Raw genomic sequence first — 15,422 nt, forward strand, 5'->3', positions numbered from 1 at the left:
GCAGAGAAGATCAGTTTTCCTCCGTTTCGATTACGTTTGTTATAATGTGTGCAATAGAATAGAACAAATGAAACAGGTAAGTTCTGAGCTTTCTATACCCAGTTAGAATTTTTTCAGATAGTACTTGGGAGATAGTTCAGTTTGTGCTGGTGTAGTTAAATTTTTTCATAATTTCCGTCATCCGATCTTCTATAGAGATAGTATATTCTTATAGCTTATCATAGTATCGATACTTATAGATTTTTGAAAACTTTGCGAAATAAATTTTACAAATTGAAGAGGTATCTTTTTCTCTTGACGTCCATCCTCTCCATTTCCTAAAATTTCAGATTAGCCTAGGAGCTGAGAGGAAATCAATTATAAGAGTTGGTGATATTTCCGAAAATAATTTTGAGTATTAACTAGAAGTTTGTTATTATTAAAAAATATTGGAAATGAAATGACGGGCCATTAGGTTGTCACATACGGTTGATAATCCGAAACATGATCTTTCCTTTTAATTGAATTTGTGGGACCTTTTCCCTCCAGAGCGGTTGTTTGATATGACTGGCAGAATTCTAGATGTCTCTGTGCTGAATTAAAAATGGCAGCCATAAGGGATAAGACTTGATAGTAACGTCTTTAATTTTTCAAAGAAAAAATTCAAATTTCTTGTCATTTTAGATATTTAACTATTACATTGTAATTATTTGAGTGTTTTTAAGGGGATCAACGTCCATGGCAAGAGATTCTCGGTTAGTATTCTTATATATTTTCTCTTATGTTTATCACTATCTAAAACAAAGAATGAACGTATATTATATAAAACACGTTGTTTTAAATTGATTTTATATTATAAAACTCGCTAAATCATTCGTCAATATCTTTTGAAAAATAATATTGTGATGGAAAATTTTGAATCTTAAAGCATCAAGCATGTTTTAAGAATCAAATCAACAGTATACAAAGCATTCAACCTGTAATATTGTAAAAAGCTGGTTTCATAAGGCAAAACATGCTGACAGCCAAATGTGATTGTTTTGACAATTCTGATGGGATTCTCTATGGCACAAATGCTGCTATGAATGAGACATTTGGGATCTTGTCAGAGCTGTAGAACATATCTATACGAACAAAAATGTCAAAGGAACCGTACCTCTACCGGCAACCCTTCTCCAGATAAAGCCCCCCGAAATTGGGTTGTGCAAGATTGTGAGTTATGTTGCTTCGCTAAGACTATCGTGTTTAACTATTTAGCCCTGATGACTTTGCCGATGAACAGTAGCATACTTGACTGTTCTTGGAGTACTTGATGTTATATAGTTTTATGGGGTGCGAGGTTTGCCCCCATCTGGGCGCTGAGGTGTGAGTGATAGAGAGCACTGAAGTGCACGACAATGCGGAGAATGGAGAATAGGCAGTATACTGATACATTTTAAAAACTGACCTTTTTTTAGAGGCGAATATCTTGCAAAGGGTTTTATGTACTGTACAGGTATGGTTTCTTTCACTTTTTTGCTCATATAGGTATGCTCTACAGCTCCAATAAGATCCCAAATGTTTCAATCATTGTATTGAGCAATACCGGATAGGTTGATTTTGAGGGAGGGAAGCTATATTTCACAGAGTCACATATAGTGGTTTACGATTCTTTGGAGGTACAAAATCTCTTATTCAGAGCTCGAATCTTATCTCTGTATCTTGAAAATGCTCAAAAATGGGGAAAAATTTGAGTAAAAATTTCTGGAATTATTTCTCAAAACAATGAATGTGTGTTTAATAAGGCTGATTTTGGTGGCCATGTCTCGTGTTATGTGTATACCATCAGTTGTTTTGACTTTTTACTTCTGTATTTATGGTCTACAGCTCCGATAAAGTCCCAACCACTTCCATTTGTACTGTCTCCAGTGCTGGGTATCCATCTTTTTTCTGAGAACTGCCGTTTTAGTTGTAAAAGATAAGTCTGGCGGCAGGTAGAAAAAATAAAATTTTTTTTTTATTTCTGAGTAACAAAGGACATAAATCAATGTGAAATTTGCAATTTACTATACTATTATAGAAGTAGTATAGCATTGCTTTCTCTCTAAATTTTGTTTTTAAAAGAGAAATACATGATATTAATTTGCAAAACACATAAGAATTATTTGGTGCCAACCCATATAAAAAATGCTATAAACAAAAACTGATAGGACTACTTATAGACACTGCACTGTTTGGGTGCCATTTCTTTAGCTCATTTTCGTTGTGGAGTATCACATTGGATGGCAGATGCGTACAAAACGTGTCACATGACCTCACTTTGAAGTCAGTAGGTCGTGTGACTACCTCAAAATGTCACTCACCTCATCCATGTGACATCTCTGACTTATTTCCTGGGTATTTTTTAGGCTCTGAACAGACTACAGACTGCAGCTTGATAAACATTGTATTTGTTATGTTTTCAGTCATACCATAGCATTCTATAACGGAACTCATTGACTTAAGATATAGTAATGGTGTTTTATTTTTCAATATTAACCCTTAACTGGTTTTATGGGGGCCGCGCGGCCCCCACGTGTCATATTTTTACAATTTTCTAAAAATCTAAATATCGTGCGCAGCTGCCATTTTATGTAATCTCATTACGTCGTGACTCTTAGCTAGTGCCAAATGTTCGGCCCTGTAGCACTTACAAGGATGGAGCTACGTACCTTCTGGGGGCCGCGCAGCCCCCACGATACCAGTTACGTTGGTTTTTTGTGGAAATGTGTTTTTATATTTTTTTTATTTTTACAATTATTTAGCAAAGATATCTCAATCTTTCATCAAAAATTCAAAATGACTACCAAAGAATCATTTGAACTGCTAATAGAAGATAATATTATACAAATTGCTAGATCAAGCCGAAATCTCCTGAAAAGAGTATGTTGTCATTTTGTGCTGGAAAAAAAGATGGTAAATATGCTACTAAGTGCAACAGTTGTTTGAAATTTATTTGCAAAGTGCATAGTACTACAAAAATACTATGTGATAACTGTCAAGACTGAACTACGTAATTGCGTTAAAATGATCCTGAGTGTTAAAAATAGAAGTGATTATATTATCTGTGGTTTTTTAACAAATGATAGTTAGAGGCTATAAGAGATACTTTTTTATAAGATTAGTTTCTTAAGAATAAGAAAACAAAATATCTTTGGTAAAAACTTACAATAGGGTAGATTTTTGTATTGTTAAAAAAAGCATACACCAAAAGTTGTAACAATTTTGTGATTTCTTGTAATAATTAAGTAAAGAAAATTATATAAATAAATAAAAGTTGATTATACTAAAGAAGGGTTCCATTTAGCATTTATGCTCTTTTAAACTGTCACATTGTTAAACTTGCTCTCTAAAGGCAAATTTTGCTTGGGGGCTGCGCAGCCCCCATGATACCAGTTATGATTGTAAAATTTACGAAACCAGTTAAGGGTTAATTCCATAAAAAACAAGAAATAAATTGTCAAATTACTTTAAAATTCAGATTAAATACTTATAATCCTAAATAAATAAATATAGATTTGTTCTCTAAATTTACAAATGTGTGTGTTTTATGTAACAAATTGTTTTATTTTAAAATTTGAACTAAAGTAACATAATAATATATATAAGACTTTTTCATTTGGAAATAATAAAATGTTTTATTGATGTAACAATAGATTTAATGTGTGTTAGAGCATTGCTTCTAAAACTTTTTGTGTTCCTGGGCTAGTATTTTTGTGAAATTAAATAAAAATAATTATAAAATGGACCAGCACTGTTATAGCACAGATGCAAAGTTCAATTGGTCATAGACAAAGGGAATTGGTATCAAGTTAGTCCTGGAACTTTGTTTTTAATTTTTTTATGAATCATTAGTGTCAATAGTCTGTTAAAATAATGAGGTGTTTATGCTCTGCCCCACTCTATCATTAAATAATATACAGTTAATTTTGGTACTTTCATAATATGAAAGAATCAAGTTAAAACAAGAAAGGAACTATAGAATGAATAAAATGAACCTACATAGGTATTGTTCAACAGAATTATGTTACAGAACCCTTATAATTCAAACATTATGTTATTTGTGTATTTATTCAAAAATTTTAATTAAATAATACAAGACTAAAATGAAGAATAGGATTCATTAGAGAAAAACATATACAATAATAAAATTTAATATTTCTTGTTCTAAATATTTTCTCCTTTTTAAAGAGTAATTTTCTAGGAAAGTTTTAAGGCTGCTACACAAGTAATTTCATAATTTATCCGTTGACAAAAACTTTTCCTAACCCAGGGGTGGCCAACAGTTTTTGCCCCTGGGCCAAATTGAAAAAAATCTTTTTTTATGGGCCGAACCAGAGCCTGAAAATTTTGAGGTGATGCGAGATCTCATTGTAGTGTCAGCTGGTAAGACTAAATTGTACATAGAGATTACAGATACATTTTTCACATTATTGTGCTTTGTTAACTATAACCAGACAGCGAGTTGTTGACCCTTTTTTTTTTTTTTTAGGCGTTAGAATTTTTCATTGATATATTTTGACTTGAGTAGCTAATATTAAAAGATTAATCGTGGGCCGTATGCTGGCCGTGCCTGTCCTTTCCTGTTACTGGTGCATTCTCCTTCTTCTATAAAATCATAACCAATAAAAAATAGCTCTTTACTAATGTTTTCGAACCTGAATGACGGTTCTTCTTCAGGTATTTTTGAATCTCTGATGGAAATGCAGCTCATAAAACATCAAATTCAAAAATATGTACATTTGAATGCACGCTTCCCGTTTACGTCTTTGTTTGTCATGTGCAGTCAATTCCAATACAGCTATCATAAATTACTGTTCATAAGCGCCTGCCACGCTACTGATAGCGTAATCTCTTCTTTATGTGGTACTTTTGAAACCGTGCTTGTAGTTATTAGTAGTAATTCAAACACAAATAATTATCGTATTTATCTTCAGGCACTTGGCAATACTTATCATCAAGTTTTATTCAGTTGATACGTGTTGTTATTACACACGTTTCGGGCATTTATTGCCCCTCTTCANATCAAGTTAGTCCTGGAACTTTGTTTTTAATTTTTTTATGAATCATTAGTGTCAATAGTCTGTTAAAATAATGAGGTGTTTATGCTCTGCCCCACTCTATCATTAAATAATATACAGTTAATTTTGGTACTTTCATAATATGAAAGAATCAAGTTAAAACAAGAAAGGAACTATAGAATGAATAAAATGAACCTACATAGGTATTGTTCAACAGAATTATGTTACAGAACCCTTATAATTCAAACATTATGTTATTTGTGTATTTATTCAAAAATTTTAATTAAATAATACATGTTAACGCTCTGTCCCCACTTTATCATCAAATAATATACAATTAATTTTGGTACTTTCACAATATGAAAAACCACAGATAATATTCCAAAGAATTTCACTTATTCCACTGATAAAGCACAAGAAATGGAAGTTCAGAATGAATAAAATGAAACTACAGACACAACAAACTTACCTTACTAAACCCTCTCCCTTGTAGGTCAAAAGTGTAAAATACAATGATAGTAATAAAACCTAATAGTCACATTTAACTTTGGCCTTCTTAGTCCTCACAGAGCAGCAGAAGGGTCATAAATAAATATATATATATATAGAGCGTCATTTATCCATTTATCCGGAAGCCAGTTATCCAAAACTGTTATCCAAAAGCATTCCAGTTGGCAAATTTAAATTTTTGCTAGTACTGTGACGCTGCAATCTTGGTCTACTCCAATATTTTTTTTTTATTTGTGTATGTGTTTTAACTGGCATTTTTGTGTAGTGTTTTTCTGAGGACACTCTGTCCTGACATGTGTTATGCTTAATCAAAATCAGTTTTCATCAGGGACATTAATTTTGGATCCGTGAATTTTTTACTTGTAACAGATTGCTCTGTAGTTGTTGTAATGTTTGCAATGGCCACTAAACATAAATGTGTTGTTTTCAGTGTTTCCAATAAACTTAAAATAATAGATCAGTTGAAGTGTGGTGCTAGTGGATCAAGCTTAGCTCAGAAATATGGAGTTGAAAATGCCACAATATCAGACATTAAAAAGATCAGTGATGCCATTAAAATATTTGCAAGTGTACTTGACAGTGAAGACGGAAGCTTGCACAGAAAAATGATGAGAATGGCAGAAAACCAGGATTTGGACATTGCAGTTTACACATGGTTCATGCAGGTACATAACCAAGGATAACCAATAAGTGGGCCTTTGATTTGCAAAAAAGCTTTTGAAATGAACAAGAAACTAGGGGATAATGCTGATTTTAAAGCAGCTTCCGGCTGCTTTAAGCATTTCAAATCTAGACATGGAATTAGGGAATTGGACATTCAGGGTGAAAAACTGTCGACTGATACTAAATCAGCTGAAAGTTTGAGGCTTTTGAGAACATGATTGATAAGGACTACTACAAAAGACCAATGTTTACAATGCAGATGAAACTGGTTTGTATTGGAAAAAAATGCCAACAAAAACCCTAGTTTCTAAGAATAAAATGTCAGCACCTGATTTTAAGGTAAGCAAATTACGCATCACTGTTATGGTATGTGGAAATGTTACCGGAACACACAGGCTACCTTTGCTAATCGTAGGAAAATCCAAAAATCCACGGTGCTTTAAAGGAATAAAAGAATTGCCGGTGACCTACAAAAATCAAAAGAATTCATGGATGGATACAACCATTTTTATAGAATGTATTTAACCCTAAAGTCAAAAAGCATCAGCTTAAAACTGGAAATTCTGGAAATGTTTTGTTGTTGATTGATAATGTCCCAAGTCATCCCTCAAACATTTCACTGGAAAGAGAAAACGGAAAGTTTAAAGTTGTTTACTTGCCTCCCAATGTTACTTCAATCCTCCAACTGATGGACCAAGGGGTCATTGAAAGCTTCAAATGATATTACAGGAAGGCATTGCTGCATATGGTAATAATTGGGGAAGAACATGAAAAAACAATTCAGCAAGTGTATGCTGAAATTAACTTAAAGGATGCTATGTCCATTGCAGCAGAAGCTTGGGCTACTGTTAAGAACAGTACAGTACACTAGCAACAGCTTGGAATAAGCTCCTACCATCAGATGAGTCTTATCACTGCACCTGAAGAGCCAAAAAAGAGCCAATTTGAATCACAACTGTTTGATCTCATTAAAGATTGCTCTGGATTTGAAGAATGTGATAAGGAAAATATAAGACTGACTCAAGAGTGGTGTCAATGACCCTGTCTATCAAATATTGTCGGACGATGAAATTGTTGCCAGTGTCATCGAAAACCAAGACCCCTACGATGATGAGGAAGAGCGTAAATGACGCTGACTATGCTGAAAAAGGACCATCCAGTGAGGAAGCTTTTCATTGCCTTGAGATGGCTCTGAAGTGGTTAGAACAGCAAGAAGAATGTGATACTATCCAATTGCTATCTTTAAGATGTGTGTGTGATTTAGCGGCAAAAAAGCGACACCAAGCTGTGAAGCAAAAGACAATTTTGGACTTTTTTTCTTAAACTGTAGGCCTACGTTATGTAACATGTTTCTGCATTTCAAACATTTTTAATATTAGATTAACTTCCAAAATATATTTTTTTTCAATATATTTTGTTTGTACAAAATAAAGAAATAATTTTTAGCGATGCAATGGGGGTGTTCGGATAACTTATTTTTCAGATAACTGATTACGTACGAAAAAATATATTAACCTATTTAGTATTAAAATTTTTCTCCATTGCGTGTCGCTTTGCATTGAATTTTTGTCGATGTTTAGCCTAACGAAAATTTTTAAAATAATAATCATGGCTATTGTATCATTAAAAATTATTTCTTTATTTTGTACAAACAAAATAAATATATTGAAAAATATAAAAACAAATAAAAATTATACTTTAGAAGTTAATCTAATATCAAAAACATTTGCTTCAGCACGACACACAGTACTCAAAAAAACACCACACAAAAGTGTCAGTGTTGCCAGCTAAAACACACACCAAAAAAATATCGGAGTAGCCCAAGTCATAGCCAAAGGTTGCAGTGCCACAGCACTAGCAAAAATTTAAATTTGCCAACTGGAACGAGTTCAGTTGACTGACGCTTCGGTTGACCAGCTTTACTGTATTTCAATTTATTTTTGATTATATTAAACCAAAGATAAAATGTCCTGATAATAACAATAATTCTATTATGATATAGATTATTGTGATAAATGTTAGTCAGGTGCAACAAAAGACATCAAATATTGTGATATATATCTGTAAATATTAAATAACAACAANGCGAAAAACAAATAATTAGGTACGTACTTCATTGTAAATTTGTCATGTAAAATCCACATAAAAAATAAGGTTTTAAAATATTTTAGATAACATAAACCGTATGTTTTCTTAGATTAAAGTGTGTTAAGCGCCAAGAAATTTTTGTAACAACCAGTAAACATAAGCGATGAAACCTGTGGTTTTTAATATCTTGATAACCTGTAATTAAAAAGGTATGCTTTTAGAAAAACAATACCTAATATGTTTGTTGTAATTTTATAGTGTTGAACTTTTGTTTTTAGTTGGCTGAAGAGGGGCAATAAATGCCCGAAACGTGTGTAATAACAACACGTATCAACTGAATAAAACTTGATGATAAGTATTGCCAAGTGCCTGAAGATAAATACGATAATTATTTGTGTTTGAATTACTACTATTCTTTATGATTGATGCATTGATTATTCCTAAGGTTAGCTAAGTATATGCTGGCTGTTTCTAGCCACTTGATATGGTGTATGTGGTGTGTGGTATGGATAACTCTGGCTTTCTTAAATTTGGTGGCTATATTTGGATCAGACACATAAATTGCCAGAGCTATCATGTTCCTTTGCTTCTGAATATCTGCAGCGTGTTCTTTCAGTCTAATCTCTAAGGATCATTTGGTAGAGCCCACATACACAAGGTTTCTATCTCTTCTGCGATCTATAATCGGTATGCTGTAGACCCCTGACAGCTTATCCTTATCTGGTTGATCTTTTCCATTGGTTAGGATGTTAAATATTGAAGCACATTTTCTGTAGGTGATACGTATGTGGTTCTTTTTAGCTATCTCGCCATACAGCCTTTTAATATACGGATTATAAGTGACTGGAATGATCTTATCCATATCTTATTGTTCCACTCTTTGTGGTAGGTCTTGAACTGGGTTTTGGTATCCATGTATTAACTTGCATATGAGCTTGCTGTATCCTTGCTCACAAGCTATTTGATGTGTAAGCCTTAGCTCNTAGGTCTTGAACTGGGTTTTGGTATCCATGTATTAACTTGCATATGAGCTTGCTGTATCCTTGCTCACAAGCTATTTGATGTGTAAGCCTTAGCTTCGACTGTAGGGCTCGCTCAGTAGAAGAGTGCGTGTGTGCTCTCTTAATTAGGACTTTAAATGGTGCAACCTTATATTTTGGTGGATCACATGACCCTACTGGTATATATATGCCCTTTGTTTCTAACTTTCAATACACTGCAGTGCAGATTACGGACTCATCTACCTTGATGTCAATATCTAGGAAGTGTACATTGTCTGGTGCACTTGTTCTATTTCTATGATTAATCCATGTGTGTTATCATTCATTGTGTCGACAAAAGCCTTGATGTCCGGTATTTATTTCCACAATATGATGATATCATCTCCATATCTCTTATATAAAATGATGTTGTGCAGGTGGTGTGGGAGGACCTTAGCTACAAGTTGTCTAATCACCATCTCGCACAAATCCCCAGAGACTGGACTACACATAGGGACTCCTCTTCCTTGCATGTATACATTACCCTTGAACTGGAAAAAAGAATTGTAACACAAAAGATCTGCCATCTCAAGAATTTTCTGGTGTAATGTATTATCGTTGAGGATGCAGAGTAGTAAATCTCTGATGGCATAAAAGGCAGGTGGGAGTAGGATTGATGGGAAAAGCGATTTGAAATCCAATACTGTGAGAAACCTAGGTGGTATGGTGATCTGCCTGATGGTGTCTAGTAGGTCCACAGGGTCACTCAGCATGTATGGATAATCTTTCAAGTAGGGCATGATAAGCTTGTGGGCGAACTTCTCCAGTTTGTGTGTCGGCACTCTGGCCTTATCTATAACAGGACAAAGTTGCTGCCCTACTTTGTGGATTTTCGTGAAGGCAAACAACTTTGGTGTATTCGGAATTGACTGCACATGACAAAGATATAAACAAGAAGTGTGCATTCGAACATACATATTTTCGAATTTGATGTTTTACAAGCTGCATTTCCATCAGAGATTCAAAAATATCTGAAGAAGAACCATCGTTGGAGTTCGAAAACATTAGTAAAGAGCTATTTTTTGTTGGTTACAATTTTATAGAAGAAGGAGAATGCACCAGTAACAGGTTAGGAAGAGTTTTTGTTAGTATTCTCCAGTGTTGAGATTAACTGAAATGCTTTCTGTTAATCAATGTTTCAGTTGATCGGTATTTGGATAATCAATGCTCTACTGTATATTTGAACAAGTTAACTAAAAATTACTTTTGCTACAAAATACAGAAGAGTTAATCATCATTACAAATTTACTCTAAATTTTCATTACACATGTTCTATTAAATTTAATAATACATACTTATACTTTAAATTAAATAATTTCAAATAAGTTTAAACAGTCTGTTCGGTCTGAGTAATGTAAGGATGACTAATACAACATACTTGCAAAATCTATACAGTACAGATATAATAGTCTTATGTAATTAAAATGCACAGATAAAAAAATAATAACAGATTCAAAAACTTTACTTTTTTTTTTTATAGTTAAAGATATGCTATGTGATATAAATACACTCTACTACCATTACAATGCTCTTTTGGAAATAGGAAGTGCAACTGCTTACATGCATGTGTAAATACTATTATTTCTTATGTTGCCTTCAAGTTAAAAATTAAGCAATGTAAGATTTTTTTAAAATCCTGTTTTCATTGTCCAATAATCAAATTTGAGTNTCACTTATCACATACTGCCATGACACTCATGTCTGTCCGCTTCAACTGTCAAGAATTAACGCGATTGGCGAAGCGTAGTGACAGCGGGCCAATAGAGAGCGGGGGTCCTTGCCATAATGCGGTTTGCGCGCCAATTTTCGTACGTGCGATAATTGAGCCGAATAGTTTGGCCGAATATTCGGCTATTCGGCCACGCTCCTGGCCGAATATTCGGTATTTGGCCTGAGGCTGAATATACTATTCGTTACAACACTAATAAATACTATTATTTCTTATGTTGCCTTCAAGTTAAAAATTAAGCAATGTATGATTTTTTCATACATTGCTTTCATTGGCCAATAATCAAATTTGAGTTGTCCATTTACATGCAAGATGCATTTTAAGCTTTATGCTTGTCATCAGTTTCTAGTAACCAGTTTGATGATTTATATTAGATTTTGGCTATTCTCTTGCTTAATGTGGGATTTGATTAACATGCGAAATTAATTGTGGCAATCCCTTTATATATGCAGCAGAAGTTTTAATTAACATGGCTTTACTAGCTGTCTTTACTTAATATAGATACTGTATTTGATTAATACAATTTTGATACATGCAGTAGCATCGAGGGATTAATTAACTACATTAATTAAAGGGATACTTGTATTATGGTATTGTAGAATCACAGTATATGTACTTTAATCTATGTTGTGCTGTCTTCAATTCAAAGTCAAATTGCAAAAGAAAAAGCCATTACTTCTGTTATCTGCATTAAAAAATGTATATATGATGCTTATTAAAATCATTGAAGGTTGTTATGGACTAAAACATGAAATTAATTGTTTAATTAAGCTTATGAAGATATTAGCAGTAACATTTTAAGGATTAAGGAATTGTGCTTTTTCCCTCAAACATGAGTCAAAATGATTGTACGGATCGTCTGTATTTATAACAAAGAATTGAGTTAGACTCAGAAGTTAATCAGTTATGAATTGTGTTATTTTAAATACACAAATGCTTATTGATTAAATTCTAACTCTAAAGGCGTGTTTATAGTGCACAGTATTCTATTCTTCCCATGTCCATTGACAATGTTTTATACCATTACAGCATTTATAGTGTCCAACAGTCACATTCTTCTAAGCAGGGTTTGGGAGTCTGGCTTTTTTTTTCTGACCTTGACCCCAGAAGTGGTATTTTCAACTTGCTGATACTGATAGTGACTCCTTAGTGTTTATATACTCTAATGTATCCACCATTTCATTGCTGACATATAATTCATTAGGCTGACGCACTGATGGTTTATGATATGTATAAGATTGTAGCTATAGTTTATAGTTTGTAGTATTCAAAAGACAAAAAAAAATTACAAAAATTTACATGTTACAAATTATAATATATAGAAATAACATTACTGAGTTTCAAAATTTTAGATTCATATAGTCATATGTACATAGAATTTTGTAAAGGAATTTTTACATTTTTAGGCTCATGAAGTGTTAAAATGTTGAAAAATGCAAAAAACCTGGATGTCAAAATTTGACTGATTGCCATACTTTTCCTACATTATATTTTATAACAGCAATTTCTAACTGCAGGTACATGCTTAATGATTTAGGGCTATGGAAATAAATAAAAATTAATAATGATGGACTTAGACCTACTGTAAGAATATTCAGATTTTGCATTGAGGCTTTTGGCGACTTCATGGTACTATAAGCTTTGTTTTAAATAAAAATATAATTATATTTTTTATTATATTTATCTGTGTCTTTCCTTCAACACTTTTCAATTTAAAAAAAATTAAACTTAGGAAAATGGACTGCTAAGGGAGTATGCAAGTCAAAAAGTGACTATTCCATAAGATAATCCAGGTTCTGAACATTGTCAAAAGGAAAACATAAATATCTTTTTAAATGTTTGTTTCTTTTGACTTTGCTCAGAACCAATGCAGCCGAAGAGGGGTCTAGGACCCAAAATGCATTCTCCATAATGACTAATTAAAAAACTTAATTTGTCCATCTCTTTAAAATTCTGTATGATAAGTTCTTAGTTTATCAAATTATATAATTTAAGAAATACAGCAAAGTGTCATCCTATCATACAAGTTGTGCAAATCGGACACAATAATGCATCTGTGTGACAGAATATAATGTGCTATATATACAGAAAAATCACTTATGATGAATAGTTGTCTGTTAGGACCACTAACAGTGAGGAAGTTTTCCTGATACATCAGTAGCTTATCAAACATGTCTCAGAGGCATTTGGATGATTCATTGTGATAGAGGGTTGTTCCTTTCTGCTCTTCTGCATGTAGATTTTGGATTGAGTGTAATTAAGAAATACAGAGTCAGAGTTGGCAAACTTTAATGCCAACATTTACTCCTTAACTCTAAAAATGACATTAACCAAAATCAGCTTAATACAGAGCTTAATTGAAACAAAATCAGCTAAAGGAAAAGTTGTTTGACTGTTTTTGCTACATGAATTTCCCTCATAGTCTGTGGAATGAAAACAAGTTCATTTCCAAGTACAGAGAAAGAAGAAATTTTCAAAGACAGAGTTAAACTGCTTTCACCAACTGACTCTCCAGTTCTGTTACTAAGTACCATTAGCTTGACACTACATCTTTCAACAGTCAAATGGAATGTTTGGTTTGTGATCAAATTCAGCATTATTCCATTGGTTAAGAATTGTGTCATGTGTTCTGCATTCAACTTAATTATCTCATATTGTACAGATATAAAATGGAAAACATTCAAGCCATGGATGATAACTGTATAAAAAATTTTGTAAAAAATCATCCAGTCTTGTAAATAGATCACACTAACCTCATTGCTTCAGCAATGAAAGTTGAGAAACACTAATATTTTTGGCTTCTCTGAGACCATCTTCAGTCAACATTGCATATAAGATTCACAAACCATTAATATTTTTGAACATCAGTCATTCCATAGAATAAAATTACTTCCAAAATTTAAAGATATTTGAAATGAGGAAACAAACTGTTGAAGAGTTCAAACTTTCAAATAGTTCATTCATCATTTTAAAGGATTATGATGTATGAAAAGCAGATGGTGAAAAGTGAAAAAAGGAAAATATAAAGATACCAACTTACATTCAAAAAACAAGATTAAAATACACAAGCAAATACCACACAATTGCAAATGATAAAATAAAATAAAGTGCAGCTTTAAAGTGAACAATATACAGTGCTACCCCGAACTTACGCGATAGGTGGGACCGAGCACTAACCGCGTAAGTCGAATTCGCGTAAATCGGGGTATAATTTCCCAATTTGTGTAAAATCCAAGTTGGATGTATGTAAGCTAATAAATGTTCTCGTTAATCTTATCTCGTGTTTTGATTCGTTCACGGTTACAAGAAATCATCACATAGAGTCTCTCAAGTATCTGTAGATATAACAAACACAGAAATAAATAACACAAAATAAATTGTAGCTATGTGTCAATTCCGCGCAACACGTCCGAGTACATAAGCTAAACAATAGTGTGGGGGATTGAGTAATCGAGAGTTGCGTGGCGCTCAAATCAAAAGACGAATCGACGAGATTTGAAAATCACGTAACACCGGGTTCGCGTAAGTCGGGGTAGCGTAAGTCGAGGTATTACTGTAGTTTACACTTTAAATTTTATATGAGTAATATAGGATTGTGTTAAACTTAATTCTGTATTTTATTTATGATGATGACAGTGTTTTAAATTACTGCTATTAGTTTTTATCTAAACACTGCAAACATATAGAAGTTCTAGGGGGTTCTTGTCCAATCTCCTGCTCCCTTTGATTACTTTCCCTGTGGACTTGGTCCACTCATTCCCAATATAGACTATTCATAACAAAAATTTGATATCTGTTTATCGATTCCCAGTGCCATCTGTTTTATTTTGTTTTTTCGGAATGGAAAAAGTATCACAATGATTTTAAGCTAAATATAGAGTATATATACATTACAGTAAAGCCTTGATTTAACAGATAAAATTTCCTGTTTATATGTCATATATGAAAACACCTTGTTGTTAATTTTAAAATGCATTTTATACAGAATTAAATTAACAGTTTTTTTTTCAAATTCAAGTGTATTTTTAAAAAAAATGTTTGTTTATTTATTTTGATTTAGATTGTATACTTCTTTATTACATTCTAAGACCTATTGTGAGACTGTAATAAACAATAATATATATAGAGAAATGTTAAGTGACTTATTTCATGTCACCCTCTAGCATTTGTACATTATGCTACATTTTAAATAAAATTAAAACTTTGTTTATTTTCGATAAACCATTGCAAACTAATTTCTTTTGCATAATTTCAGATTAAAATGTCGATTTAAAATAATTATTTCAGATAGATATTTATCCAATATTTATTTTTTATTGTTTTTGTTGGCAATATGACATTAATTTTGTTATTTCAAGTATGAAAAGAATGGAT

At 32.6% G+C, this 15,422-nt stretch overlaps 1 protein-coding gene across 3 annotated transcripts in view; it reads left to right on the plus strand.

Annotated features, from left to right (window-relative positions):
* The first annotated feature begins 31 nt into the window (after window positions 1-31).
* LOC111625188 (probable ATP-dependent RNA helicase DDX46) overlaps window positions 32-15,422 on the plus strand; it is a 31,997-nt gene continuing 16,606 nt past the window's right edge. Inside the window, exons 1-2 of one of the 3 annotated variants that reach the window (XM_023368256.1) lie at window positions 32-76; window positions 705-734. In XM_023368256.1, coding sequence (XP_023224024.1) covers window positions 718-734 — 17 coding nt within the window. In that variant the 5' untranslated portion in view covers window positions 32-76; window positions 705-717. Of the gene's footprint in view, window positions 77-135; window positions 735-15,422 lie in introns of those variants that run through there. The other 2 variants (XM_023368255.1, XM_023368257.1) reach the window with 2 other exon arrangements.

This window comes from Centruroides sculpturatus, unplaced genomic scaffold, assembly GCF_000671375.1.
Source record: "Centruroides sculpturatus isolate CEXI.00-Female unplaced genomic scaffold, Cexi_2.0 scaffold456, whole genome shotgun sequence".
Taxonomy (NCBI): domain Eukaryota; kingdom Metazoa; phylum Arthropoda; class Arachnida; order Scorpiones; family Buthidae; genus Centruroides; species Centruroides sculpturatus.